Here is a 26,546-nt window from a genome sequence, read left to right as displayed (position 1 = left end):
ATAGCTCGGTCAACCTCGCATGCGTTGCTATCTCAAGCATGTTTGTAAATGTTAGTGATCAAAACTATAAGTCTTGATTTCTAGCCTACATAACTAAGTCTCAGACTAGGATAGAAAAGTGTAGTTGAGCTCAAGGACTTCATGGCGATTCATCATACAACGACGAAGATCTATACAAGGAACCGTGGAACTTCATCAACAAAAAGGTATGTGGAGACTTGAACTTATCTATCACTCAAAAGTCTATCTCTTCTATCTCCTACTTGTTATGAGACAAAAGTCGTATGCTTATAGACTAGATTATACACATTTGATATTTCGAGCCGAGTATATCTCGCTTATCTATATCTCGAAATCATGTGTTGGTAAAGCGTTTCGCTTTGATCAAGTTTATCTTCACCTAGTGATGAAAGTCATGTAAAGTTTCAATCACTTTGATAATTGCTCTGACGTGAATCGGTCTGTGAATAACGGCTACATAGCGTCCTCTGAGAATGTCTCAGTGATTGAAATAAGAGTTTAGATTACATAACCATGTATTCCTTGAACCGAAGTTTTCGAACTTTGTTGATCAAGAGAAATCGGGAGGATTGTGGAATTGGCTTGCCAAGATCGCGAACCCAATCCGCAGACTCAGTCCGCGAACTGGCGGAAGTTCTCTTTCCGATAATTTCTACTGAGCTTGGAAAACTCAACCGATTAACTTAAGTCCGCGAACTTGTTTGTGAACTTAAGAGGTTATGATCTAAAGATGTGCTCTGAACATAAAACTTAAATTACTAAAGAATGCTTTATGCAAACCGTGGCTATACAGTTCATGAGATGATTCAATCGAATCGAATCATCTTTGTTTCAATTGTGTCTTATGTAGTTACATAAGATCTCATAACAATTGAACAACTATTAACTAGTTCATTTGAGTCAATTGAACTATTTATGGTGAAGAAGAACAAGGTGAATATGAAATGCTCATATGGTTGACCTTTTTGGGTTACTATGTTGAACCAACATACACGTACACGTTTGGGCATGGTTTTCACGAACCCAGTAAGCATTTACCAAAATGTGTGTGACAAGCTAGTTTTTTCGATCTAACGGTTGAGAAATATTAGCTTGAATCTAAATCAGGTTTTCATCTAACGGTGAATATGGATTGCTTTGTAACTAAGGCAAAACCCTGATTTGAAGGCTATATAAAGGAGACATCTAGCATTGTGCAAAACTAATCCCCACACATATGTGTGCTACTAGTGCGCCTGTTAGAGTCGATCTCCATTAACCATTGATTTTCTTCTCTAAAATCAGGTTAACGACTTAAAGACTTCATTGGGATTGTGAAGCCAGACCGATACTACTTTATCATAGTTGTGTGATCTGATCTTGCATCTCCTATCGTACGAATACAATCGATTGATTGACTTGAAATCGTGAGAGTTCTCCGATAGGCAAGATAAAGAAGTCACAAACATCTTCGTCTCACTGTTTGTGATTCCTCGACAATCCGCTTGTGTAGTCAGAAAGGATTGTAGAGAGGTGATTGATTAATCTAGGCTGTTCTTCGGGAATATAAGACCGGATTATCAATTGGTTCATGTTCACCTTGATTTATCAAAAGACGAAACAAAACTAGGGTTTATTTGTGGGAGACAGATTTGTCCTTTGATAGACTTTTCTGTGTGAGACAGATTTTTTTATTATCAAGTCTGCAATTTTGGGTTGCAGCAACTCTTGGTTGTGGGTGAGATCAGCTAAGGGAATCAAATGCGCAGTATCCTGCTGGGATCAGAGGCGTATGAGTGCAGCTGTACCTTGAATCGGTGGGAGACTGATTGGGGTTCAACTATAGTCCAGTCTGAAGTTAGTTTGCAGTAGGCTAGTGTCTATAGCGGCTTAATACAGTGTGTATTCAATCTGGACTAGGTCCCGGGGTTTTTCTGCATTTGCGGTTTCCTCGTTAACAAAATTTCTGGTGTCTGTGTTATTTATTTTCCGCATTATATTTTATATAATTGAAATAATACAGGTTATGCGTTTGTAATCATCAATTGGAAATCCAACCTTTGGTTGTTGATTGATATTGATTGATCCTTGGACATTGGTCTTTGGTACCATCCAAGTATTCCTTGTATTTGATAAAGACTCGCTATTGTTTTTAGCTTGAGTAAAAGTCAAATCAAGAGAGAGATATTAACTCCTTGAGATACTTTTATCTAGATTGAGTTTGACTGTCTAGTTGATTCTCTAGAAAAGTATTTTGGAGTTTGTCCATACAGATTGCTAAGCGAAATATTGGGTGGTGTTGTTAGACCCTCGCTTTTCAATTGGTATCAGAGCAGGCAAACATGTTAAATACCTTGTAAGTCTGTGTTTGTAGCGATATGATTATGGACGAGTCTATCTCTAATAACGTACCAGTTCAGAAATTACCAGATGATTCCAAAAGCTTGGATTCACCTGAGAGAACTGTCACATCTAAGTTAATATCCAAACATTCTCTTGCTGTAATAACTGTTGATTGGGAAACTCTCCTAGAAGAACAGTTGGATGAACTTTCTGATGAAGGTGATTCAGATATTGATAGAGATGTTGATGAGGAAATCTCAGAGTATGTTAAGTTTTTGGATTAGTGGAATATGAAGAAGATTACAACTTCTCATGTCACACCTCTTCTAACTCCTCTCTGTCGAGAAAATAAGAAATTGAGAAGATGTTACGCAGGTGTTTATTTTTCGAATCGTTCTATCGAATCGATCCTCAAGGATTCTGAGGAAAACCTACGTATGAAGTCACTTGAATGTGATAATCTTTATCAAAAGTACTTTTTGTTGGAAGAGAAACTTGCAGAATCTGAAGCAAGGTTTAACTCCCAGCAAACAAGTTTCGATGACAGAGAAAACGCTCATCTCACTCGAGAAAAACGCCTTGAGGCTGATTTAGCTGCTGCTCTTGATAAAATCAAGATGTTGTAAGATGACTTGAAAAAGTTCAATACTAGTTCAAGCAAATTAACCACTATATTACACGAGGGTTGGTCTATAAGGGAATAGATGCTCTAAGTACTAGCAAAGAGGTAAAATTTGTCAAGGCTAGTGATTCTTCTCAACAAAAGGTTTCCACTGATGGCAAAAGTGAAATACCTTCTCTGGAAGTTAAGGTTCAAAAGAGCAAAGTTTATCAACCTCCAAAGTTAGCACACACGGATCGAGGTAAGAACATTCCTTATGTTTGCCACTATTGCGTAAATAAAGGTTACCTGGAAAGGAGATGTCATTTCCGTATAAGGAATGAGAAACTTCATGATGTTCTTGTTTGGGCATCACAAGAAGTTGTGAAACCAAGATCATACGTTAAGACTGATCCTCTTAACGTTACATGTTGTAATTGTCCAACCTTTAGGCAGAGGAATCAGTGCTATGATAGACCTAGATTTTCCTATAAACGTCGTACGAATCCTTTTCATAATCGTAATGGTTATCAAAAGGATAACTTTGTAAAGACGAAGACAAGATCCGATGCTCCCAATTGGAGAAAGACTAACTTGCAAAAGAATAGTCAATCCAATTCTCTTCTAAGAATTCTAGAAGAGAGTGATGAAAGAAGGTTCCGACTATTCCTAAACGCACTCAGAAGTGGATACCGAAGAAAGACAGTGATGTTTTGAGTGTGAAAAGGAATGATCTTCCAGAAAAATCCATGACTATGGAAAAGGCAGTATCCATGATATTGGAACTTAACAAGTTTTTTGGAAAAATGGAATTGGATGTGAAAGGTTCTAAAACTGATCTCTTTCATGATAATCCAAAGGTCACTTGTGGTGAGCAAGACTTTGTTCACCCCAACGCAACTTGATTGTGTTGGAAGTGCATCCTCACCAAGGAACACCCTGCTTTGTATACGGTGAGGGAAGCATAAGAATTGGGGCACACAGATTATGTTCGGTAAGTCGGTAGAATTCGATTGGATTCATCTAAAAAGGTATGTCTATAAACTTGAGCAAGATTTGTACTTTTATTTGCTTTGAATACTTATAATAATCTTTCTTATCGTTCATTTCTACCTAACTTGATCTGTGTTTAAAGTTCTTAAATGTTTAGGTTTGAAAATAATAGTTCGGGATGTTTGGACTACATGGTACACATACCAAGTATGCATAACAACATTTAAAATCAAAATCCAGGGGTTTAAGTTTGCAAACCCGGATGCATACTTGACGTCGATATTCATTAAACTTGTTTTGGTCGTAACTTCCTCGTCCGAACTCGGTTTTACCTCATTCTTTTTGCATTATCTTACTTATTGAATTCCCTTCAAAATGGAGATGAGAATTGTTGAATTTGGATGAGTTAATATTGGTCTTTGTCCCGTCTCTTGTTTTTTTTTTTTTGTTTGCTCCGTTTCGTTGCACTTGTTCTATTCTCTTGGACTTGGGCACTGGGATTCTTGGAGAAATCCTATTCTAAGCTATTTTGTGGCAGTTACAAGAATGATGTTGGTGAATCACAAAGAAGGAAGTTCGAGAATGGGTAGTAGTTCACATTGCTATATATTCTTGAGTGTTCACAATCATCTCATGTGAACTATGGTGCATAGTCGTCAATGACTTTGTATGTTCTTCTTTGTTAAGGAAATATTTTTATACGCTTTTGGTAATCACTCTTGGTATAAATCCGTGCGAAAAGATTGATTCTACCTTCTAAGGGCAAAGATTGTTATTGTTGTATTAATCTTTATGAGTTTGTGATATTGCAATTGTTTATGGGATATGTATTGTTTGCATCCGTGAACTTGAAGGTCCCATATGTTGTCAAAAGTAAAGTCGTTCATAAATTGATATTCGTATTGACGAAAGGACGAATATACTTTTGACATTTACAAAAGTTAAAGCCTATATTGTCATTTATTTGATGGAAGATAGGTTAAAATCTTTTGTTTGCAAGGATAAAGTCTATTATGTCATTATGAAGATACTGATGGAAAAATATAATAGATCCTTGAATGTATTCCACAATATTGATCTTTATTGATCTATATCTTATGCATTACTGTGAGGCTCCGTAATGTGTCTTATGTTGAGCACGTTACAACTATGTCGATTAATATTGGCCTTGTTGGTTGTTCCATGAGATGCTATATGAACTAAATTAATCATCTTGATTGGTTATTTAGTTATTTGCTCCGAAAGTCTTCTTTTGTCGAGCAAAATCTTTTGACAATTAAATTGATTGCTTCGGTGATTAGTTTGGTTGTGTATTCCAATTAGATTAATTATAGGTTCTCTTGTAATTAATCTAGTTGAATTTTTCATATATTCCACAAGTTCTTGTGTTGAGTATATGAACGGCTATACTAATCATGTTCTATTGGTTAATGTAGTCGTATATTCCATAAGGTTTTCCTTATGTTGAGTATTTGAACGATTAAGGTAGTCATCTCTGTGTGGTTATCCTAGTCGTATATCCGCGAGTTTTCTTATGTTGAGCACAATCAATTAAATTGATCACTTTTGTGGTTTGATTTAGTTGCGTATTCCGATTAAATAAATCATGGGTTTACTTGTGATTAACTTGGTTGAGTTTTGGATATAAAAAATCATTTCCATGGTTTTTGGTGTCCAATTAAAAAATCCTTCTTTTCTTTCGAAATTAAGGTAGCTCTTGTTGTTCTTTCGGGAATGACATCAAATGGAGGAGAGTTCTTTTGAACTTGTGCTTAGTGGTAATATTTTGCAGGGTGTGCGGCTGTGGAATTTTATAGGGTTTATCTTGTATCTTAAAACTCCTTGATGAATGTTGTTAGCTTCGGCTATTAGATTGCATCTAAATTAAGTTGGTATGTATTTTTCTTTTGGTCATGAAATGTCTCTTAGGGAAATTTCATTATGATCCCATTCTTGTACCTTTGCCAATTTTATTGACAAAGGGGGGGAGGAAATTGTAGTTCACACTACAAATACATATGGTTTTCGGATCATTGTGTAAGGGGGAGTGGTTTCCATGATCGAGATGGAGTATTGACTAAGGGGGAGTTTGATACATATCACCATAGTATTATTTTTAAAGTCGTGATACAATTGGACTTTGATGTTACATAATAATACTATGACATTGTATAATAATGATCGAGAATCTCGATTTCTCTCATTGTTATAGCTACGGATCTTCAACAACGATGGTGCTAAACATACAACCTTTGGGATCATTGGAGTACTTTAAAGGACGAAGATTTCAAGGAACGTTGAAGATTAGACTATGGAATAGGAGCCACTAAAGTTTATATTTTTTGTATTCCATATGTATTAATAGTTTTGTCACTAAAATTGACAAAGGGGGAGATTGTTAGAGCATAGCTCGGTCAACCTCGCATGCGTTGCTATCTCAAGCATGTTTGTCAATATTAGTGATCAAAACTATAAGTCTTGATTTCTAACCTACATAGCTAAGTCTCGGACTAGGATAGAAAAGTGTAGTTGAGCTCAAGGAATTCATGGCGATTCATCATACAACGACGAAGATCTATACAAGGAACCGTGGAACTTTATCAACAAAAAGGTATGTGGAGACTTGAACATATCTATCACTCAAAAGTCTATCTCTTCTATCTCCTACTTATTATGAGACAAAAGTCATATGCTATATAAACTAGATCATACACATTTGCTATTTCGAGCAGAGTATATCTCGCCTATCTATATCTCGAAATCATGTGTTGGTAAAGCGTTTCGCTTTGATCAAGTTTATCTTCACCTAGTGACGAAAGTCATGAAAAGTTTCAATCACTTTGATAATTGCTCTGACGTGAATCGGTCTGTGAATAACGGCTACATAGCGTCCTCTGAGAATGTCTCAATGATTGAAATAAGAGTTTAGATTACATAACCATGTATTCCTTGAACCGAAGTTTTCGAACTTTGTTGATCAAGAGAAATCGGGAGGATTGTGGAATTGGCTTGCCAAATCCGCGAACCCAGTCCGCAGACTCAGTCCGCGAACTGACGGAAGTTCTCGATCGAGAATTTCTGCTGGATTTTCCAAAACTCGTTTGTGTGCTAAGTCCGCGAACTAGCGGAAGTTCTCTTTTCGAGAATTTCTATTGAGTTTGGAAAACTCAACCGATTAACTTAAGTCCACGAACTTGTTTGTGAACTTAAGAGGTTATGATCTAAAGATGTGCTCTGAACATGAAACTTAAATTACTAAGGAATGCTTTATGCAAACCGTGGCTATAAAGTTCATGAGACGATTCAATCGAATCGAATCATCTTTAATTCAATTGTGTCTTGTGTAGTTACATAAGATCTCATAGCAATTGAACAACTCTTTAACTAGTTCATTTGAGTCAATTGAACTATTTATGGTGAAGAAGAACAAGGTTAATATGAAATGCTCATATGGTTGACCTTTTTGGGTTACTATGTTGAACCAACATACACGTACACGTTTGGGCATGGTTTTCACGAACCCAGTAAACGTTTACCAAAATGTGCGTGACAAGCTAGGTTTTTCGATCTAACGGTTGAGAAATATTAGCTTGAATCCAAATCAGGTTTTCATCTAACGGTGAATATGGATTGCTTTCTAACTAAGGCAAAACCCTGATTTGAAGGCTATATAAAGGAGACATTTAGCATTGTGCAAAACTAATCCCCACACGTATGTGTGCTACTAGTGCTCCCGCTAGAGTCGATCTCCATTAACCTTTGATTTTCTTCTCTAAAATCAGGTTAACGACTTAAAGACTTCATTGGGATTGTGAAGCCAGACCGATACTACTTTATCGTAGCTGTGTGATCTGATCTTGCATCTTCTATCGTACGAGTACAATCGATTGATTGACCTGAGATCGTGAGAGTTCTCCGATAGTCAAGATAAATAAGTCACAAACATCTTCGTCTCACTGTTTGTGATTCCTCGATAATCCGCTTGTGTATTCAGGAAGGATTGTAGAGAGGTGATTGATTAATCTAGGCTGTTCTTCGGGAATATAAGACCGGATTATCAATTGGTTCATGTTCACCTTGATTTATCAAAAGACGGAACAAAACTAGGGCTTATCTGTGGGAGACAGATTTATCCTTCGATAGACTTTTCTGTGTGAGACAGATTTGTTTATTATCAAGTCTGTGATTTTGGGTTGCAGCAACTCTTGGTTGTGGGTGAGATCAGCTAGGGAATCAAGTGCGCAGTATCCTGCTGGGATCAGAGGCGTAGGAGTGCAACTATACCTTGAATCGGTGGAAGACTGATTGGGGTTCAACTATAGTCCAGTCCGAAGTTAGTTTGCAGTAGGCTAGTGTCTGTAGCGGCTTAATACAATGTGTATTCAATCTGAACTAGGTCCCGGGGTTTTTCTGCATTTGCGGTTTCCTCGTTAACAAAATTTCTGGTGTCTGTGTTATTTCTTTTCAGCATTATATTTTATATAATTAAAATAATACAGGTTGTGCGTTCATGATCATCAATTGGAAATCCAACCTTTGGTTGTCGATTGATATTGATTGATCCTTGGACATTGGTCTTCGGTACCGTCCAAGTATTCCTTGTATTTGATAAAGACTTGAGTAAAAATCAAATCAAGAGAGAGATATTAACTCCTTGAGATACTTTTATCTAGATTGAGTCTGACTGTCTAGTTGATTCTCTATCAAAGTATTTCAGAGTTTGTCCATACAGATTGCTAAGCGAAATATTGGGTGGTGTTGTTAGACCCCCGCTTTTTCACCAACAATTCCAAATCATTGGGCTATGCGGAAACCTAATCACCCGGGAAAGCGCGTTATGGCATGCTTGATTAGAACTTTTTTCGGTGATTGGTGAGCTCTGCTCCGGACTCAACTTTCAAGTGTGGTCTGAAGAATCACCAAGATGTATCCTTGTTTCTCTTTAGTCATGAATTTGCTTCTATGATAAAAAAAACACTTTTGTTGTAGGGAGGGGGTATTTGGATCAAGGGAGTGGAAAAATCGTATTCAACTCACCCAATTCGACGGATTCAAAACTTACCTATGAGTCAGACATCTCTACCCTTGCAGAAAATCCACATTTCAAAATAAAACCTATATCATATTATCCCATTGCTTCTTTTTTCCATTAGGCGCGAAAAAAAAACATAAACCCTAGAATTGTTTTCCAAAACCTCTCGAAAATTCTTAAACCCATCATCTCCAACAGGGTATTAGTGGACGAGTAAAACATGATTTTTTTTATTTGTATTATTGGGGTTTAATTCATGGTTGTCTCTTCTTTCCATATACGTATACGAGTATCAATCTGTAAAATCTGGGTTTGTTTATACCAGTGGAAAAGAAATAAAACATTCACCTTCATAATTCAAAAACCGAATTACAATTTCTCTTCCATATGAAAGGCGGTGATAGGCAGAAATTCACTGTCAAAAAAGTAGTGGTGAAATATAACCTTTCAATAGCACCAGAGTGACGGTGAAATGCTCACTACCATTTAGCCTTACTAATTTGAATATGTAGCTCCATCTTCAGTTCTCCCTGTGAATGAAGAAATCCTATCCCCTTATCTTTGGTATCCTTCGAACATACTGAAATCTAACTTCATGAATGGGACATGGATAGGCATGAAGGTTGGTGGAAGAAGAAAAGTTGCAAGTTTTTCAAACATTGAAGATACAAAAGTACCGTAACTTGACCAAGGTGAATCTATATAAACCTTGTTTTATAGATATCTTTGTTTTAGGTTTCTTTGAAAATTCATGTTTACGGCTGTGCAGAGATACTTCTTGTTTTTGGCTGAGACTAGTGTTCTGCAAGGTGACTTCGTCATTCTCGGTTTATCAAGACATCAATAGAGTTAATAGTTTGAATCGACATAAATAAACGAGAATAATAAAGTTTTTTGGATTTTTGTTTCTCTTTCACTAGGAAAAATGAGAAGGCTAAAGACTACAGAGGCTATGCAGTGAAAGCGTGACCAATTTCTTGTTTACTGATGAGTACTTGATCATTGCCTAATTATCCCATCAATTTTTAATTTTTTGTTTGTTATTTTGTTAAGGTTTGATAGTCGTGTTTTAGGTTTGTCGATGAACCGAAACAAGTGTTTATGCTACATACGTGATACGAAATCAGAGTTCGTCAAGAGCTTCTCTTTGTTGCATACATTATATTTCACCATTACCAAAATGGCAGTGAAATGTTCTAGTTCACTGTCGCCCATGTGGTAGTGAATTATTACATTTCACCACCACCTGAATGGTAGAAAAATATGATATTCACTTTTCGCATTTTGAACGTGGATGGTTAATTCCTCTTTTACTGGTATGAAAGAACCAAGGTTTTAGAGATGATTTTTTTTTATATATAAATATAAATAGAGAATCTGTATTTAATTTTGGGTACCTCCGATTTTTCGTTTCCAAAATTCTCTCGTTGGTGATGAAGTGTTCAAAACCTTTATGGTTTCACATTAAATAAATCACAGATGAAATTGGGGTTAGGATTTATGAGTGTTCATCGTTCTTAGTTGGAAGGAAAAAAAGAAGAAGAAGGTTGGTCTCTTGTTTTGGAACGAGCAGGGGATTTATGCGAATATTGAACATGGCTTATCAAGTGAACTTAGTACGATTTTATCACTCTCTTGATCCAAAGACCCTCTTCCTGTAACAAAAGTGAAAAAAAAAAGTAAAAAAAAACATTTCCCACCTTTTGGATTTTATTATTAGATAAAGAGTATTACATTAACTAGCTGGAAGCCTAACAAGCTAATCTCCAACGACATACTACTACATTAATTGAACAAGTTGTCGTGCTAGCCTACCAGCGAGCCTCATGGGTAACCAAGGGAGCCGAAACAGATGGGGGGCTGAGATTGTGTCACAAGGGGACAAGCTAACTCCACCTTCCATGTTAATTGCTGCAATATTACGTCATTGGAGGCTCGAACCTGGAACATCCTAGAGCACATGAAACTTTCGGAAACGGGATTGAATATGCTTTTGGGAAACAATTTGGAAATTGGTCAGAGTCAAATTGACTGGGAATGAAACATCTGGAACATGCTATAAATGCCTAGTGTCCTACCAAGCAAAAGAGAAAAACTTTCCCAATTCTCATTTCAGAACATGGCGGGAACAGCTTCGTTTCCCTCTTCCTTCTCAGTAGGTAACACTTCCGCAAACCCTAAAAAAGTTAATGATTCTCTCAATCCCCGTTTTTTAATTTCTCATTTTTTTGCAGGAAACTGTACTATCGATGTTCAAGGAAGTAATTTCATATGCGAATCATCGAATCAAACTAATGTTCAAATTTCATTACCACATGGCGGGAACATCAAAATACAAGGTTACCTTGTTTTCCATCTGTTAGTTTTAATCAAGTAATCTTACAAATATCAAATACGTGTGATTTGACACTTTTATTGGAGTTTTTTCAGTTGCAGAAGCTGGTGATTCCACTTTTGGAGATCAATCTTTCTTGGTTATTAATCCCAAAGATATCGATAGCCGTAGCAAATCACTGCTTCAGGTACGCCCTCTCTCTAGATCTAGTTATGCATTTGGATGTGATGTGAACGGTTAGATACTTCGACTTCTAGATAAAAGGGGATGAAAAAGAATGGTAATGAAATCATATGGGCATTACACAAAAATCCCAGTGATTCGTGTCTAGAAAGAAGAGATTTCAGATTTTATGGGGTGAAGGATCTAAAAAATTCAGCGGAATGGAAAAATGTGATCTGGAGTGTTATGGATTCTTTTGAGATACACATTGATAGGTGTAGGTCTAACTAGAAACAAGATGGGAAAATAAGATCAAATAGAATGTGAAATTAATGAGAGTTTCAGCTTGGAAACGTCGAGTTAATTGTCTGTGAAGAGCACAGCTGTGTGTCTCGTTTGAATTTTATGCTCCTTTTGTCAGATGAGCTATACTTTGGATGGTCTTGTAGTAAAACTTAAGTAACCTATTCTAATTTCAGTGTAATGAGGTTGCTGCTCATTTCAGTAAAACTCAAGCATCAAGCTAAACTTTGTAAATTGACATTGTCGTCTGTTGCGTTAGCCAAGACACTTAGTAAAGGCGCATCCTATAGAGGAGCTTGTGTCAATAGATATTATAAACATAATTGCAGGGATGCTTTAATCCAAATTCACATGGGTAGCCTGCGCATTAAAGCTTGTCTCGAGTTTGGTGTTTTGCATGCTACCCACATTCACATCAAATTTAAGTCTGGGAATTCATTTTTGTGACAAGAATGCTTTAAGCGGTCATTTTGTTAAGTTACACTAAAACTGTATTTCATTTCCTGGTGGTTGATGTCTATATTTATTAAATACTTCTGTTCGAAAAGATTGCAATTTGTAGTTTGATAAACTGTTGCTGGCTTTGCAGGAAGTACTAAGTATCTACGCCAAAGAGCTACCTGCGATGAATTATGCTGCAAATACCGGAAAGAAATCACAGTTCCTTGAAAAATGTGTGTCCACTGGGTAAGAATTCACTTTAAATTTCAGACTTACCAAGTCTTAGAGATATGGATTTTTGTTGTGAGCTCGGCTGATATCTAGTGTAATACAGTGATATTATTTCCAAAATTCTTGAAAAGCATCTTACTGTTACGATTTAATAGCAAGGTAAAATTGATGGTGCAAGATGTAGTCGATGTTAATATCCATGTTCTCGTCATTGTAGGAAATATTGCACCCTGTTGTTGAAATCAAAGGACAGAAATGCATCTGGAACTGTAAGTTTCTTCCGATTCTTGTTGGTTTGGGTCGTCTGCGTACTATTTGGTACATGAACCCGGTCTTCTGCATGCTGACATCTTTTGTTCTCATCAATCTAGTATGTCTTGGTGGCAATCATAATTCTTAAGCACTTCTTTACTAAGTAGGGGTGCTGTAGAAAGATTCTCCGCACTGCTCCTATAGACGAAGTAGCTGCACTGAACCCAAGCTTTTGGTTTGCATGTTTTTGTTTCTGAGACAAAGCACTAGTTGCCATGGCCAAGTTAAGAATATCGGTGGGTTATGATTGTCCGAGTCATCAAGTGCATATCTTTACCAAAATTGTACCAAGGCATAAAAATAGATACATGTACATCAATCCAGCATCAACTCGCAGCTTTTATGCAAGCGCCATTGCTAATTAATGTACTGTCTTATGGTTGACCAGATTTATCTTACCTCTATAAAGGGTTGTATTTGCTAACATCAGGTTATTGGTTTTTGCATTGATGTATTTGACCTCTGCACGTGTATTAGAACAAATTAGCAAGTTTTTCAAAAATTCTTACGCTTAATTGCTAAGATGTGTGAATTCGAAGAACACTGCTTGCAACACAATTACTTTATCCCTGAGTCATAAGTTATTCCATGTCAAGATAGAAAAGGTTTTGTTTCTAATTGCTCCTCATCATTTGCTTTATTAGGTGATTGCTGCAGTAACTTATCAAATAATTCCTGCAGACACGCGATATGCCGAGGTTCCTCTTGCTGCTGTCTGTTCAAACTATCAACAAAAGGTTTTTTGGTGTTTTCCAATAAAATCTGTTATTCTCCGTTGTTGTTGTCGCCTACTGTATTTTGAGAGGTTAAGAAGTGAAATTTTGTATATCCCTCGAATAACCAAATGAATTTTCACCATTGAAATTTTCTGATAGAAAGGCACATGGTATGGGTACCCTAATTCAACTTTTTGAACAATGTGGCACATTGGTACTTGTGCCCTACTTTCTATCTCCCATCTGTTTACTCTTTGTATGCCATGTGAAGTTGGTTATTCACTTAATTGGGGGTTTGGGTGACGTTTTTCAGCTATTAGCTAGTAGGTTTCAGCTGTGCTTTATTGCAGTTACCAAGAGATGTTTGGTGCAAAACATCAAATTATAGGTTACCTCATTTGGTTTTTACTCTAAACGTCATCGTTGGGCGATTAGGTGTGGTGGTGAAGTAATTCTCATGAATGACCTGTCCGGCTTGAATTGCCTAACCGACTGGTTCACTTATCAGCTAGGCTTACATTCTAGACCTAGAAGTCTTAGGTTAACCTGGACAGCAAACATAGCTGCCATCCTGTATGGCTGTAACTTGTTGCAGTGTTTAGGTCTTTTAATAGTTGCATTTAGTCAACAGAAACGGGATGGGTTCCCCTTGGTGCCTTGGATAACATTGTGTGGGCTGCTTTGTATGGACCCCATCTGAGGCACTCAACTTCTTGCTATAAAATCACTGAAAGAGAAGTTTTAAGGCTTAGAATTATTGTTGGTAATTCATAAATGCCCGAGCTAAGCTTTTCTTATGATATATTGGTAGAATTTATGATCTCCATTGGTACTAAGATATATTTTCTGTGCGATATTTTTTGACCTTAATACTGTTCAAGCACCAGACTGAATCTATTTGGCATTCTTATAGATCTTTTCTCATTTGTTTATGCAATCTTATGTGCAAAATGTTACACATCTACAAGCTTATTATTCCTCGAGTTATTTATGGACCTTAGAAATTTCAGGGGATTGGTAAGCTCTTGTACTCTGAGTTGAAAAAGAGGCTTCAAAGTATCGGAATTCGTACAGTATTTTGCTGGGGTGATCAGGAATCCAAAGGGTTTTGGCTTAAACAGGTACAGTACATACAGCTTGAGATGTAAACTTGTAATAAATGTATTTACTTTGTTCAGGTCTCTTCATGCCATTTAATTGATTTGTTGTGTTTATATTGCTAACTTACTGAATGAATGACTGTAGTTTCTCCAAGCAAGAAATTTTCCGAATTAAGTTCCTAATATTGAACTTCTGTTGGAAGTATTTAGTTTTGAAAGTAAGCCATGGAGTCGGGAAGGGGGAAAGGGTCTGGATTGAAATTTTTTCTTCTGAACACATGTTACTATGGCATCTCTACCTTAAATCTTTCTTTAATTTGGTTATATTTGCTTGCTCTAGCGGACTTCTCAGGTTAAGCAATAAATTAAGCAGTTCAATTCTGCGACTTGCATTGAAACAAGTTACTTCTATACATTTGTATACTGGATTTTCATTGATAGCTTATTGCTTGCAGGGGTTTGTGCCGACTGCTGAAGTAGACAACAAGGGTAAAGTTTCCGGACTTCGAATGAAAGCCAACATTCGGAAGGCTTTGTGCTTTCCAGGGGGTTCCACTCTCATGGTTTCTCATCTCAATAAAGATATCAGCACCACAACAAACCCTTCAAATGATCCAAAACTGTGCTCTCCATTAAAAGGTCATGTGAACTCAGCAGCATCTGTATCCATTCAACGTCAAGAAATGCAGGGTACTGGAGAATGTGATAATATTTCAAAAGATGGTCCTTCCCTGGAAGTAGCATTACCAGATCCAACCCTTCCCCAGAGTGAAAACCCTAACCCCGAATTACTGGTTAATGGTGGAGGCACAACAAACAGTAATAAGTTCATTGGTAGGTTGACTTTTAGTTATTCTTTTCTCCCCTCTTTTTGTTCACATGCCTACCCTGTATCATATTTGGAATAATTAGCATTTGGGATGAGTTAGATAATCTCATTCTCGAAAAGAATGTTTTTGGGTTCTTACATGCAATTGCACCACCTTTTTCGATTTTTCGCAGGCTCTTCCCCTAGAAGTGGTTCAGTAGAGGATTGTGAAAACAGTTCTCTTAATGGAGTGGAAAGTAACAGGGAACTTAATCTCGTAACATTAGCAGAAAATGCAGATAAAAAGCACTGTTCTTGTTCTGGGCAAGGTGTTAAAAGAAGGGCATGGGAAGCCTCACTGTCATCATTAAAGTCTAAAAAAGTAAAGGGGGGGCATTGTAGTGACTGCCATGTAGATTTCACTTGTGATCTCAGTCTGGAATGTGATCTAGCTGATATTTCTGGCTCATTAGGTTCTTCAGGAGACAAATCTTGTAGTGAAGTTATCCTAAAAAATCTTCCAATGCTCAACAATTGTCAAGTGATTCATGCTGCAGAGAGTAGATTGGCTAATATTTTAATAGATGAAGGTCGTGGACATGAACTTCTAACTGGAGAATGCCATAGAGTCATGCTAATGAACATTGCTGATGATGTTAAGAAATCATTTCTGACCAAGGTGAGTTGTTTGTTAATACGTCAAACCTTTATCAATTGATGAACAGTATTTTCTAGTCATTTGTCATCCTAGACTATTCTGCAGTGGAATCTAAGTGTAATCGCGGAAAAGATGAAGGTTCTCAATTATTTGGTTATTTCTTATGTATCAAAAAACTGCATGTTTTACATAGGAGGTGGCAAAAAGTAGAACGGGTAGCTTATGTAGAAGCTAAACTAAAAAACTATTGCTTCTTAGGGAGATCACACACGAGCCGTTGCATATGGTGCCAGACATGCAAAAACTAAGTTGGGAAAATACCTGTACAGAATGACATATATTTTTAGTGGAGTTCATCAATAGACTATGTTCTTATGGAATGTATCCTGTGCCAAATTGGATTATTACGAGCATCATATGGTGTAGTTTGTGGTGATAAGCTTATAGGAGGATAGTTTGTTGGTAATATGTAGTCCTATATATGTGTGGTCTCATTTGTGCCCTTGTGAATTCTGCAAACTGATGTTCGTGTTAATAACAGATAATTCAAGATCTTGGTGGTGCTGTTGTGTCAGATGGAAGTTATACCACACATGTTGTTACTGGGAAGGCAAGAAGAACGCTGAATTTCTGCACAGCTCTGTGCTCTGGGTTAGTTGAATGTTCATTCCTTGATCTCTGAGATATAGATGAATAAAGGAGCGTCCCTTTTAATTAATTTTATTTTACTTTGAGTTATGCATCATACCTCCATTTCCAGCGAAGGGTGTCGCATAGTTCAAATATGGTGTTTGGTTTTCATAGCCAATTTTCTTACTGTGCTGTGTGTAGTTTCTTATTCCTCTATTTCATTCTTCAGTGGCTCAGTTTGACCATAGTTAATGAAGTGTGGTTACTCTTAGATAAGAAATCTGAGAGACCACGATGAAGATTCAACAACAAACATTTTTAGTTAGACTAGTGTGCTTCAAAGATGTCTGTAAGATTGATAATTCTCCCTACTTACAAAACAGATTCGCAAGTCAATGTGCAGAAAAACTAAGCATGTAAGAACACCAGCTTATGCAACCCTATGTAGCTCCATTATTTTAGCAACAAAATTCTTTGCCATAGCCAGATTCTCGCTCAATCCATGGATAAATTATGTATTTCACATTGTCGCTGTAAGATACAGAGTTTGTCTGGGAATACATAGGTAATCATTGGCATAGCGACTATATATTATCGCCGAGGAGCTCATCTACCATCTGATATGAAGGCTAGTCATATCATTGAGAGTGACTTTACACCATGTACGGTAAATCACTTGATTGACCATAAAGGTGTTATATATTGGGTCTTGTTGCTTATTCTTGGCAACACGTCCATGCGGATTTTTTTTTTCACTTGCAGTTAATATTAAGACATGTTATTTATTCCTGTCATTCTATTATATGACCTCTGTCATGCTTACAAAATTTACCTATTACACCGTAATCTATAAACGTTGCTGATCATGCAGAGCTTGGATAATCTCAACTAGTTGGTTAAAAGCATGCTTCAGGGAAGGCAAATTTGTTGGTAAGTTAAAACATGCATATAGCATAACGAGAAAGCGAGGAGGGATCAGTTTTAGTGATTATGCCCTTTCATTTGCCTGATCACTTGTAGGTCCCTCTTGAAAATGACTCACTGGCTGTTTTAATTAAGGATGACTTGGCACCATTTTTGCTGTAAAATTATAACCAGCTTTTGATGAGCTTAGAACTTTCAGAGGATTGTGAATTCATAATCACTCAAAACCAATGATGAACATGGTGAGGTCAACATTAGACCCTCATATCATCTCCATGTGGTCCTTGCTTCCGAGGGCAGTGATGCAGCAGACATTTTATCCCGCCTACCATAATAATTTGCCAAGAATTCTGAGTTTATCGCCTTATCATCCTCTAATTTTCCAGGTGAACTTCCATTCATATTACAAGACGAAGATTATTTGTTGAAATACAAATCTGAATTGAAAGATGCTGTTCTTAGAGGAAAAGCCAATCCCGGTGGTCTGCTTGAAGGTTATGAAGTCTGCTTTGCCAAACATGTTCAACCTCCAGTGAGCACCCTGTCGGCCATTGTCAAGTCTGCTGGCGGACAAGTAAGTGATCATAATTTCACCAATTTCTTAGTTCTCGGATCTTATCTTCTTAGGGGCCTGCCTAAGATTAAGGATGACTCTCATTGTGAACCCACAGAACATCTTAATTATTTTTATTTTGCAAATTTAAATGTGGCATTGAAACTTTTGAAGTGTCAGACATTATATATGTATATCGATCCTGGAGTATAGGTCCTCCTGTGCTCGTAGGTCCAGTATTAATCAGATGCCAAATTATTGCATAAAGATGTTTGTACTTGACATCCTGCCATATTAACATTAATAATTATCTAATGCGGTCTAAAAAAGTTATGCTATTTATCAGGTTCTCCTTCGATTAACAGAAGTGAAAAATCCATCCAAAACTATCTTTGTTGCGTGTGAAGAGGACATGGAAGATGCAATGGTAGCTGCAAAGAAAGGGTTAATGACCTACAGTAGCGAGTGGTTTATGACCTGTGTCATGAAACAAGAGCTTGATTTCGAGTCTCCTCAATTTGCAGAGTCTCTTTAATTGTTGCAAGAAACTTCGGTGGATTTCATGCATATACATGTACATATCTGGTAGTTACTCATGCATGATGCTTTTTTGTTTGATTTCTAGGAAGCGGAAGTGTCTATATATATCATGTTAGTTTAGAGCCTGATGTGTTCAGTATGGATCAACAGAAGGAAACAGAAGTATATCTTGAAATGGAACCATCATGCAATTAATATCTTTCATTTTTAATGTTTTTTATTCCTTGATTCTGTTTTTTTTCCCCTAAGCAAGGGTTAAAATTTTATCAAGAAAAAGAAAGTACAGCAGGTGGGAGTGAGCATATATGTCCCCAGAGTTAAAAACCCACCGATGATTTCGCTTTAAAGTGACTTTCCAGTGGGTTATTATGCAATATGGGAGAAGAGAAATTGAAGGGTAATGGCAAATAAGAGGGGGAGAGATGCTCGAGGCCAAGATGTAAGATGTAATCACACTAGAGGTCAAAAGTTCGTTATTGTTTCGAACTCAGGTCAGGTCACTGGTATCATCATCCTAAAAACCACTGTACTGTAGTAGTTTTGGACAATTGGATCTACCAGTTTCAATTGGATCTACCAGTTTCATTTTCAACGATATAAATGGGGCAGAAATAGCAATTGCCAAATAATAGACATGTGTGGTGTCCGGTACTTCAATTTGAGTGGTGTATAACTGTATATATCAAACAAGGGTTTATCCTACTGCCAAAAAAGAAAATCAAACAACAAGGGTTTTAGCATTTTACCATTTCACCTATAACGATGATATAGCCAGGCGCTTGAAATGGGGATTACTGTGCTCCAAAGTGTCCTGATTATATCATTCTACGCAGCAGCAGCAGCAGCAGCAGAAGAGAAGTGTTGTATTTCGCAGTGCAAACTAAGGAGGGAAGGAAGAAGGCTCTCAATTTTTCTGTTGTGCCAGTTTGAGGGGCTTCTTTAATGGCAAAAATAAAAACGGAGTCACCAGTTTTAATGGCTAAAGGGTGTTCTTCGGATACTTTTGGTAAAAAATGGGGTAATAGTAACACTAATTGCTTAAGAATAACCCGGATACAGTCTCACCTTATCTCTTTAACAATTCGAGCTTCACAATCCATGGAGGATAAAAATAAAGCCTATAAGGAACTTGGTTTGTCACTCTTCACCTTCTATCTCTTTTTCTTTGTAAATTCAGAGATTTCTTTTCTTCTTAAAATAGATTATTATTTTTTTAATTGTAATTTTGTTTTAATAACTTAAACCAGTGATGTTTGTTTGTGTGGTGGAGTTTAATTTCTCCGCTGTCTTGATTCTCTTAGGTTTGTTTTCCTTAAAGAAAAAGATTGATGACGCTGTTCTTCGTGCTGAGATGTTGATACCTGCACTAGAAATGGAAGAAGCCAGACAAATTCAACAGGAAGAAATGCTTCGTGAATATGACCTCTGGGATAATGTTGCCAAATCAAATGAAATTCTTAATGAGTTGGGAGATACAACTAGATCAGTTGATGCTCTCAAAGATTTACGATATAAGGTGATGTTCTGCTTACCTTGTTCTAATAGTTATTTTAGGATGTGGAGACAATCTTTGATGCACAGCCTACCAAATTTAGATTTTATGTCTCTCTTGGTATCAAATGGCGTATCTGAGTAGTTTTAGGTAATTCTATCCTCTTATTTGGACATGTTTAGGCATCTTTATAAGCTTATGTGAAACATACTTTTCTTCAACTGGTGTTTCGATGAGTGTAAAGATCACTAACAATGAATATGTAATTGAAATTATTCTTGCAGGCTGAAGAAGCTAAACTGATCACCCAATTAGCAGACATGGATGCTATAAACTACAGGCTTTTCAAGCAAGCATACAGTGCCTCGGTTGATGTTAGCAAGTTTTTGGATCGGTATGAGATGTCCAAACTTCTTAGTGGACCATACGACATGGAGGGTGCTTGCGTGATTATAAGAGCTGGGTCTAGAGGTGTCAACCCTGAGGTTTGAAACCATTGTTTGCCCTTCTGTTTCAAATTCCATAGATTCCATTAAATACTGATGATTTTTATTATAAGAAACCGTGATTCTCTTAAACGTAAAATTAGTTTTATTCATCTTATCTGCTTTCAGTAAATTTTAGCTTTCACTAGCAAAACCGTGCACCTGGTTGGCACACATGACAAAATAGAACAATTCTCAGGAAGTTGAGATCAACTCAATCGGGATGGTTTTGGGTTTCTTGTTTTACTGTTAGGTCTTCTTTGAGGGTATTTCCTTGCTAGTCATTTAAGAGTCATTCGAAATTTGTTTTCCCTTCCCAGCACAAACCAAAACCAATCCAATAATTTCTGGTTAGTTCAGTTATTATCTGTGTAGAAGTCTATTAGTAAGGAGCTATCTGGTTCTTACTCCAGCAGAAAGTATTGGAATGGTTTTCTTCTGGCCCAAGTTCTATGTGTGGCATATCATCTGATTGGTTAGGATTTAATGGCTAGCTCATACCTTACTTAACATTTAAGCTTATGGGGTGTGGGCTTTTCGGTACCGATTCTGCTTTTCTGGCTGGGTTCTGCTAGGAGCTTCTTTGGTTAATTTTGGGGTATGAAGGAACTCAATTCTTTGTTGGGGGTGATTGATCGACTGTTTTTTGAAAATCAAATCGACCCACGTTACATGTGAACAACTTCTAGTCCATGTATTAACAATGAACAACTTGCTGGAGTATTGTTTCTGGCATTTCTTTAGATATACCTTTAACCGATTCTCAGCATATATCTTATTCTTCTGCTTCTATGTTTCTTTCCCACTGTTTGTTTCTCTGACACACTTCCATATCCAGGTTTGGGCGGAACAGCTTCTAAGCATGTATAGAAAATGGGGTGCTAAGCAAGGTTACAAAGGGAGGATAGTTGAGAAATATCCCTCTAAAGATGGCGGTTTCAAGTTAGTAACCCTTGAGTTTGAATCTGAATATGCTTATGGTTATCTTTCTGGAGAGAGAGGTGTCCACTATATGATTAAAGGTTCACACAATGACCCTGAGGTTTGTAGTAGTTCTCCATTCATACAACCAAATAGTTCTCCTGAAATCTCTTATGACTTGCTAAATGCATGTCACGGAAGAAAAATCTGGAAAATGAGAACCATTTTGAATTTCCAACTATAAGTCATATAAGTATACAACTTATTGACGAAGGGAAATTATTTTAGTTGTCCTGTCCAAGCAAATTCTCATCTTTTGCTGAAAGTGGACACCGGTAGACATGGCGACTAGCTCTATCGTTCAAACTATATTTTAATTTTCCTGTTTTCCATTTATGATGTGAATGCACCTTCTGTCATTTCCCTTTAATTCCTCACAACATAAGTTCTATTTAACCTCAACGCCAGTGGTTTTATGGCCTGTCGAGAAAAGCTGTCATGTTAAAAGTACAACCATACCTTGGTTATATGGATGATTCACATGTCCCTGACTGGACATGTGATCTAAAATGCATCTGTTATTTAATCAATTATGTTATTAGTGGGGAACATGAATGTAATTTTATTCATATACAGTGATTAGATGTTCACAATTTCTTGTAAAACAAAAGTGGAAATCAAAAACAAAGTGTTGCTTATCTGATATGGTATTTTAATGACAATAAGTAATACAAAGTGTAGAAGCCTTATAAAGAGAGGCCATAGTCACTTTTGAAGAAGGATATTTGGTACAATAGAAATATAACTGAAAAATATAGTAGATACTTCATTGCAAGGAAAATAAGTGAAATGGAATATTTGTTTAATGCATTTCAAGCTTAATGAAAAAAAGAACTTGCTCAAGATACTAGTTGTTGTTCTCTTCGCAGTTCATAGTTTACTGATGAAATCTTTCTAACTCTATCCAATCTTGCAGACTAACTTAGCAACTGTGGATGTTATTCCTCTATTTCTTGAAACAACTCCGGACCTACAATTAGATGATAATGATATGGTGTTCTCATCACTTTCACCTCATGGAGAAGAGCAATTACTTTGTAGAAGTGAACCTGCAGTTAGTGTTCGACATATTCCAACTGGCATTGAGGTCCAGTCATCAGGTATTATTCGTATTCCCTAGTTTCTTTTTATCATGAATATAAACTATCCCATATATAATCTGAGAATAAATGCATCACTGCCATCACACAAAATTGGGAAATACAACCAGCACAACTTCCAATATCGTTATTAGGAGGAGAAGCCAAGATGGATCAGAGTTTAAGAAAAAAGAGAGCAGTGGCTCATGACTAAGTAACATTATTGGTTGTTCTCTCTTTGGTAGATTTGGGATGGTTAGTTGGAGGAAAGAAAGTCCTCTCCATGTTAGACTTTCTGTGGGTGGGGGATGCTGTAGAACACTCTATTTTAGTCTCAACTGTTCCTATTGCTCTTTTACAGGTAAAAAATTATAGGAAAATTTGGCCTCAAGGGTTTGAGAGTCTGAGACACCCTTTTTCTTTTTTATCTTTGGAGAACAAGTTATAGGAAATGTTTCTCGTCAAGTATCCTGGTAGATAGAGTATTTATATTTTATACACACTGCTAGGTTTAAATTTATGCATTGCTATGGGTATGTTGCCTTAGTAAAATGCTTACAGTGTGTGATTTGTAAACACTGCAAATTATAAGTAGGTAACCCTTGAAGCCCTATTCTCTTATGAAAAGCACAGTGGTGCAATTGATCTGTCGAATAGATGCTATATGGGCATTTGTTTCTGTATTTGTTCTTTGCCCCTATTCTCTTATGATTTAAATTGATCACTCTCATTTCATCCTTCCAGAAAAGTAAAAACAAAAAGAGGAAGGAATGTATTTTTGCTCTTTTACTAATCAAAATAAAGAATATGTATGTTCACAGATGAAAGGAGCCATTTTGGGAATAAAATCAAGGCCCTAAATCGTTTGAAAGCGAAGCTTCTTGTGATTGCAACAGAACAGCGTGTATCCAGTTTAAAGAGTATAAAGAGAGATAGTGTCAGTGATATATTAAGTCAAGAGGCAAGAAGATATGTCTTTCATCCATACAAGTTGGTTCAAGATGTAAAAACTGGAATTCAATTGCCTGACTTGAATTCTGTTCTCGATGGTAATATTGAACCTCTTATTGGAGCAAATATCAGCTTTAGACAGACAAGTGATCCAATCTAAGTGTAACCATAAAAGACAAAATGTCTTTCTTTTCTCTTTATGATATTCTTTCTCCCTTAATGATTTTATTCTGTGCTTAGAGTTTGTATGTATACTAGTAGGTAGTGGTTGCCTTCTTGGGCTTTTACACCAGGGGAACATCATTGCATAGCAGCTGATACTGTTCTATATGAACGCTGATTTTGGGCATACCTAAATCTTTCTAGGCATACAAAGCAATAGTTCTAATTTGGGTGACCTTATAAGGGGTATCTATGGGTAGTTCAATTACCTATATGCCCTTAAATCTTCTAAATTACTAATCTATCCCTAACCCTAATACAAAAACCTAATACAAAAAACACTAAATCAGTTTTCTAATCTTCTTCTAGTCTTGTTCTTCCTTCCCTCCTCTGACTCCCTCACTTCATATCGCATCGCCGTGAAACTGATAATCGTCGATTCATGAAAAATTGATCGTCGATTAAACTCTATTATATAATGGGTCGTCGTAAAACTGTAACGCGTTCTAATAGATCAATTGAAGCACCAATTGAAGATGAAGATGTAGAACAAAGTGAAATCCAACCACAAATCGAACCGGAAGAACAAAGTGAAGAACCAACACCTGAAATGAGAATAAGAAAGTAAGTTTCTACAAACCCATCTCGTATTTGATGTTTTTGATTGGTATAATAGGTTTAATAGTCAAAAATTAGGGTTTTGCAGCGGTTACAGGGTACGGTCGGCTTAAAAGTATTCCCAGATTTGCGCCGAACTGTTCTTGAAACTGAACTCGAAAATGCATATGAACAGTTCGGCTTAAAAGTTTAGATGAGATTTGAGCCGAACTTTGTTAAATAGAAGCCTTGTATTTAGGATCGGCTTATTCGATACAATTATATTTGAGCCGAACATGTATTTGTAGAATTTCATAGATTGTTCAAGTGTATAGGCTCGGCGTATCCTATGATATTATTATGCGCCAAACATATGTTACAATTCCTAAGTATAGATTCAGCTTATTCAAATACTATTTGTTTTGAGCCGAATATGTGTTGTTAGAATTCTTCATTTTTGCAAGTGTAGAGGTTCGGCTCATTTTATGAAATCATTATGCGACGAATAGTTGTTTTAATTCGTAAATATGGATTCGGCTTATTCGATAATAGTAGTTTTGTGCCGAATATATATGTTCGGCTTGGAAGTATTTTGTGCATATAAGCCGAACTACTCTCTGTAAATGATAATCAAATACATATTTCATATAGTTTGTATTCCTTTGTTGTTCGAAGTATTAGGCTTATAAGTTTTATGCTTATGTCAGGAACAATGCGGCTAAAAAGAAGAAGAAGATGGAGGTAACACCTTCTACTTCTAAAACTCCCGATCCCCGAGGAGGAGGTAAGAAAAAATTGGGAGCGAACCGTAGAGGAACTAACATAGAAGAAGTAGATGAACAAGGAAGAGTTGGAATACAAGAAGAAGGAATTTATGATGATGAAGAAGTTGATGATATTCAAGAAACACAACCCCAAAGAAAACCCGAGAAAGGTAAGAAGGTTGCACAACCAGAGTCAGTGAACAAAGTTGCAGAATAACGGGCTACATGTTTTCACATTCCTGATGAAGATGATGTAATTTCACCTAGATAGGATGGTGAGCCTCATGGTCTTCCGGAAGATGGAGGAAATTTGTTGATTGGTTACGCCGAATCTTGGGCAAAAAGGATTTATGAGACTCCTGATCACAACCGTGCAGTCCGAGTATTGAGACACCAGAGGGAAACAGAATGGAAACTTTCTGAAGAGGTTGATGAGGTGGTTGCTTACGTACAATCCTCTGCTTTATGGCCTGCCATCAAGAATATGATAGTGTGACAGCTTCCTGTTTTGCCGAGAGATTTAGTCCAAAGACTTACACATTTCAATTACCTTTTGGAGAGATGACAATCTCTCCTGATGAAGCGAGTAAGATTACATGCCTTAAAGCAAGGGGTAGAAGCGTGGATGCTGATTATTATGACATGAGTTGGGAAGAGCTGTACAAGTTGTTCGAGAAAACTCTTGGTTGGAGTTCATTCAAAACTGAGTTGGAGTTTTGTCGATCCGTTAAAGATGTCGATTCCGTTTGCATACCTGATGGAAGGAATAAGAAGAATAAGAAGATCAAGCTAACTAACTTGAAAAAGGAATTTGAGTGCACAAAGGAGAAAGTAAAGCAAGGGGTGTTGGTAATGGACGAGATCAAAGTGAAGCAAACCGGAACCGCATACTTGCTTTATACTCTTGGCAAAGATATCTTTCCTGACCTTACCGGAAACAAGGTAAATGCTAATTATCTCCAATTGGTAAAGAATATTGAAACCGTTAACAAGTATGCTTGGGGAACGGCTTCGCTGGCTTACCTGCTGGACCAACTTGCGGCCGCCTCTAGGTTGACAAGCACAAACATTGGAGGAAATTTCACTATGCTTCAGGTAATTCTCGACGATCAAAGTTGAAATTTTCTGGGTTATCAGTGTATGGTTCGGCTTATTACTGTGGTCACACATAAGCCGAACCATAAGTTTTCTCAGATTCGGCTTATAACCCATCCAATGTTTTAAGCCGAACAATGCACTGAGTTTTCAAATTTCTTTATCACTTTGTTGTGTCAAAGCAAACAATGTCTACTGTTCTGTTTCTATTAATTCAATCATTTTAAGTTAGTGATGTGGTTATTTGGATGTAGGTGT

At 36.9% G+C, this 26,546-nt stretch overlaps 2 protein-coding genes across 2 annotated transcripts; both read left to right on the top strand.

Moving 5' to 3' along the window:
- The first annotated feature begins 11,014 nt into the window (after positions 1-11,014).
- Positions 11,015-18,893, top strand: LOC113314432. Its single transcript, XM_026563224.1, has 13 exons — positions 11,015-11,128; positions 11,204-11,308; positions 11,400-11,491; positions 12,359-12,456; positions 12,659-12,710; positions 13,398-13,490; positions 14,480-14,590; positions 15,025-15,403; positions 15,572-16,056; positions 16,577-16,686; positions 17,537-17,595; positions 17,976-18,163; positions 18,489-18,893. The coding sequence occupies exons 1-13, from the start codon at positions 11,032-11,034 to the stop codon at positions 18,675-18,677; spliced, it is 2,058 nt and encodes a 685-aa protein (XP_026419009.1). The 5' UTR covers positions 11,015-11,031; the 3' UTR covers positions 18,678-18,893.
- A 485-nt stretch (positions 18,894-19,378) lies between these two features.
- On the top strand, positions 19,379-23,907 carry LOC113313519 (peptide chain release factor PrfB3, chloroplastic-like). The gene is made up of 6 exons (XM_026562303.1): positions 19,379-19,814; positions 19,984-20,198; positions 20,459-20,659; positions 21,498-21,701; positions 22,557-22,740; positions 23,541-23,907. Exons 1-6 carry the CDS (start codon positions 19,625-19,627, stop codon positions 23,828-23,830), a joined length of 1,284 nt encoding a protein of 427 aa, XP_026418088.1. The 5' UTR covers positions 19,379-19,624; the 3' UTR covers positions 23,831-23,907.
- The last annotated feature ends 2,639 nt before the right edge of the window (positions 23,908-26,546 follow it).

This window comes from Papaver somniferum, chromosome 9 (genome assembly GCF_003573695.1).
Source record: "Papaver somniferum cultivar HN1 chromosome 9, ASM357369v1, whole genome shotgun sequence".
Classification (NCBI taxonomy): Eukaryota; Viridiplantae; Streptophyta; class Magnoliopsida; order Ranunculales; family Papaveraceae; genus Papaver; species Papaver somniferum.
The sequence above is the reverse complement of the archived record's forward strand: the minus strand, read 5'-3'. Positions and strand labels throughout refer to the sequence as shown.

Coding starts and splice junctions, on each gene's coding strand:
- LOC113314432 (XM_026563224.1), top strand. CDS start 11,032: ATGCCTAGTGTCCTACCAAGCAAAAGAGAAAAACTTTCCCAATTCTCA. Junction 13,491..14,479: donor GTTCAAACTATCAACAAAAG/GTTTTTTGGTGT, acceptor TAGAAATTTCAG/GGGATTGGTAAGCTCTTGTA. Junction 15,404..15,571: donor AAACAGTAATAAGTTCATTG/GTAGGTTGACTT, acceptor GATTTTTCGCAG/GCTCTTCCCCTAGAAGTGGT.
- LOC113313519 (XM_026562303.1), top strand. CDS start 19,625: ATGGCAAAAATAAAAACGGAGTCACCAGTTTTAATGGCTAAAGGGTGT. Junction 19,815..19,983: donor TAAAGCCTATAAGGAACTTG/GTTTGTCACTCT, acceptor TGATTCTCTTAG/GTTTGTTTTCCTTAAAGAAA. Junction 22,741..23,540: donor CATTGAGGTCCAGTCATCAG/GTATTATTCGTA, acceptor GTATGTTCACAG/ATGAAAGGAGCCATTTTGGG.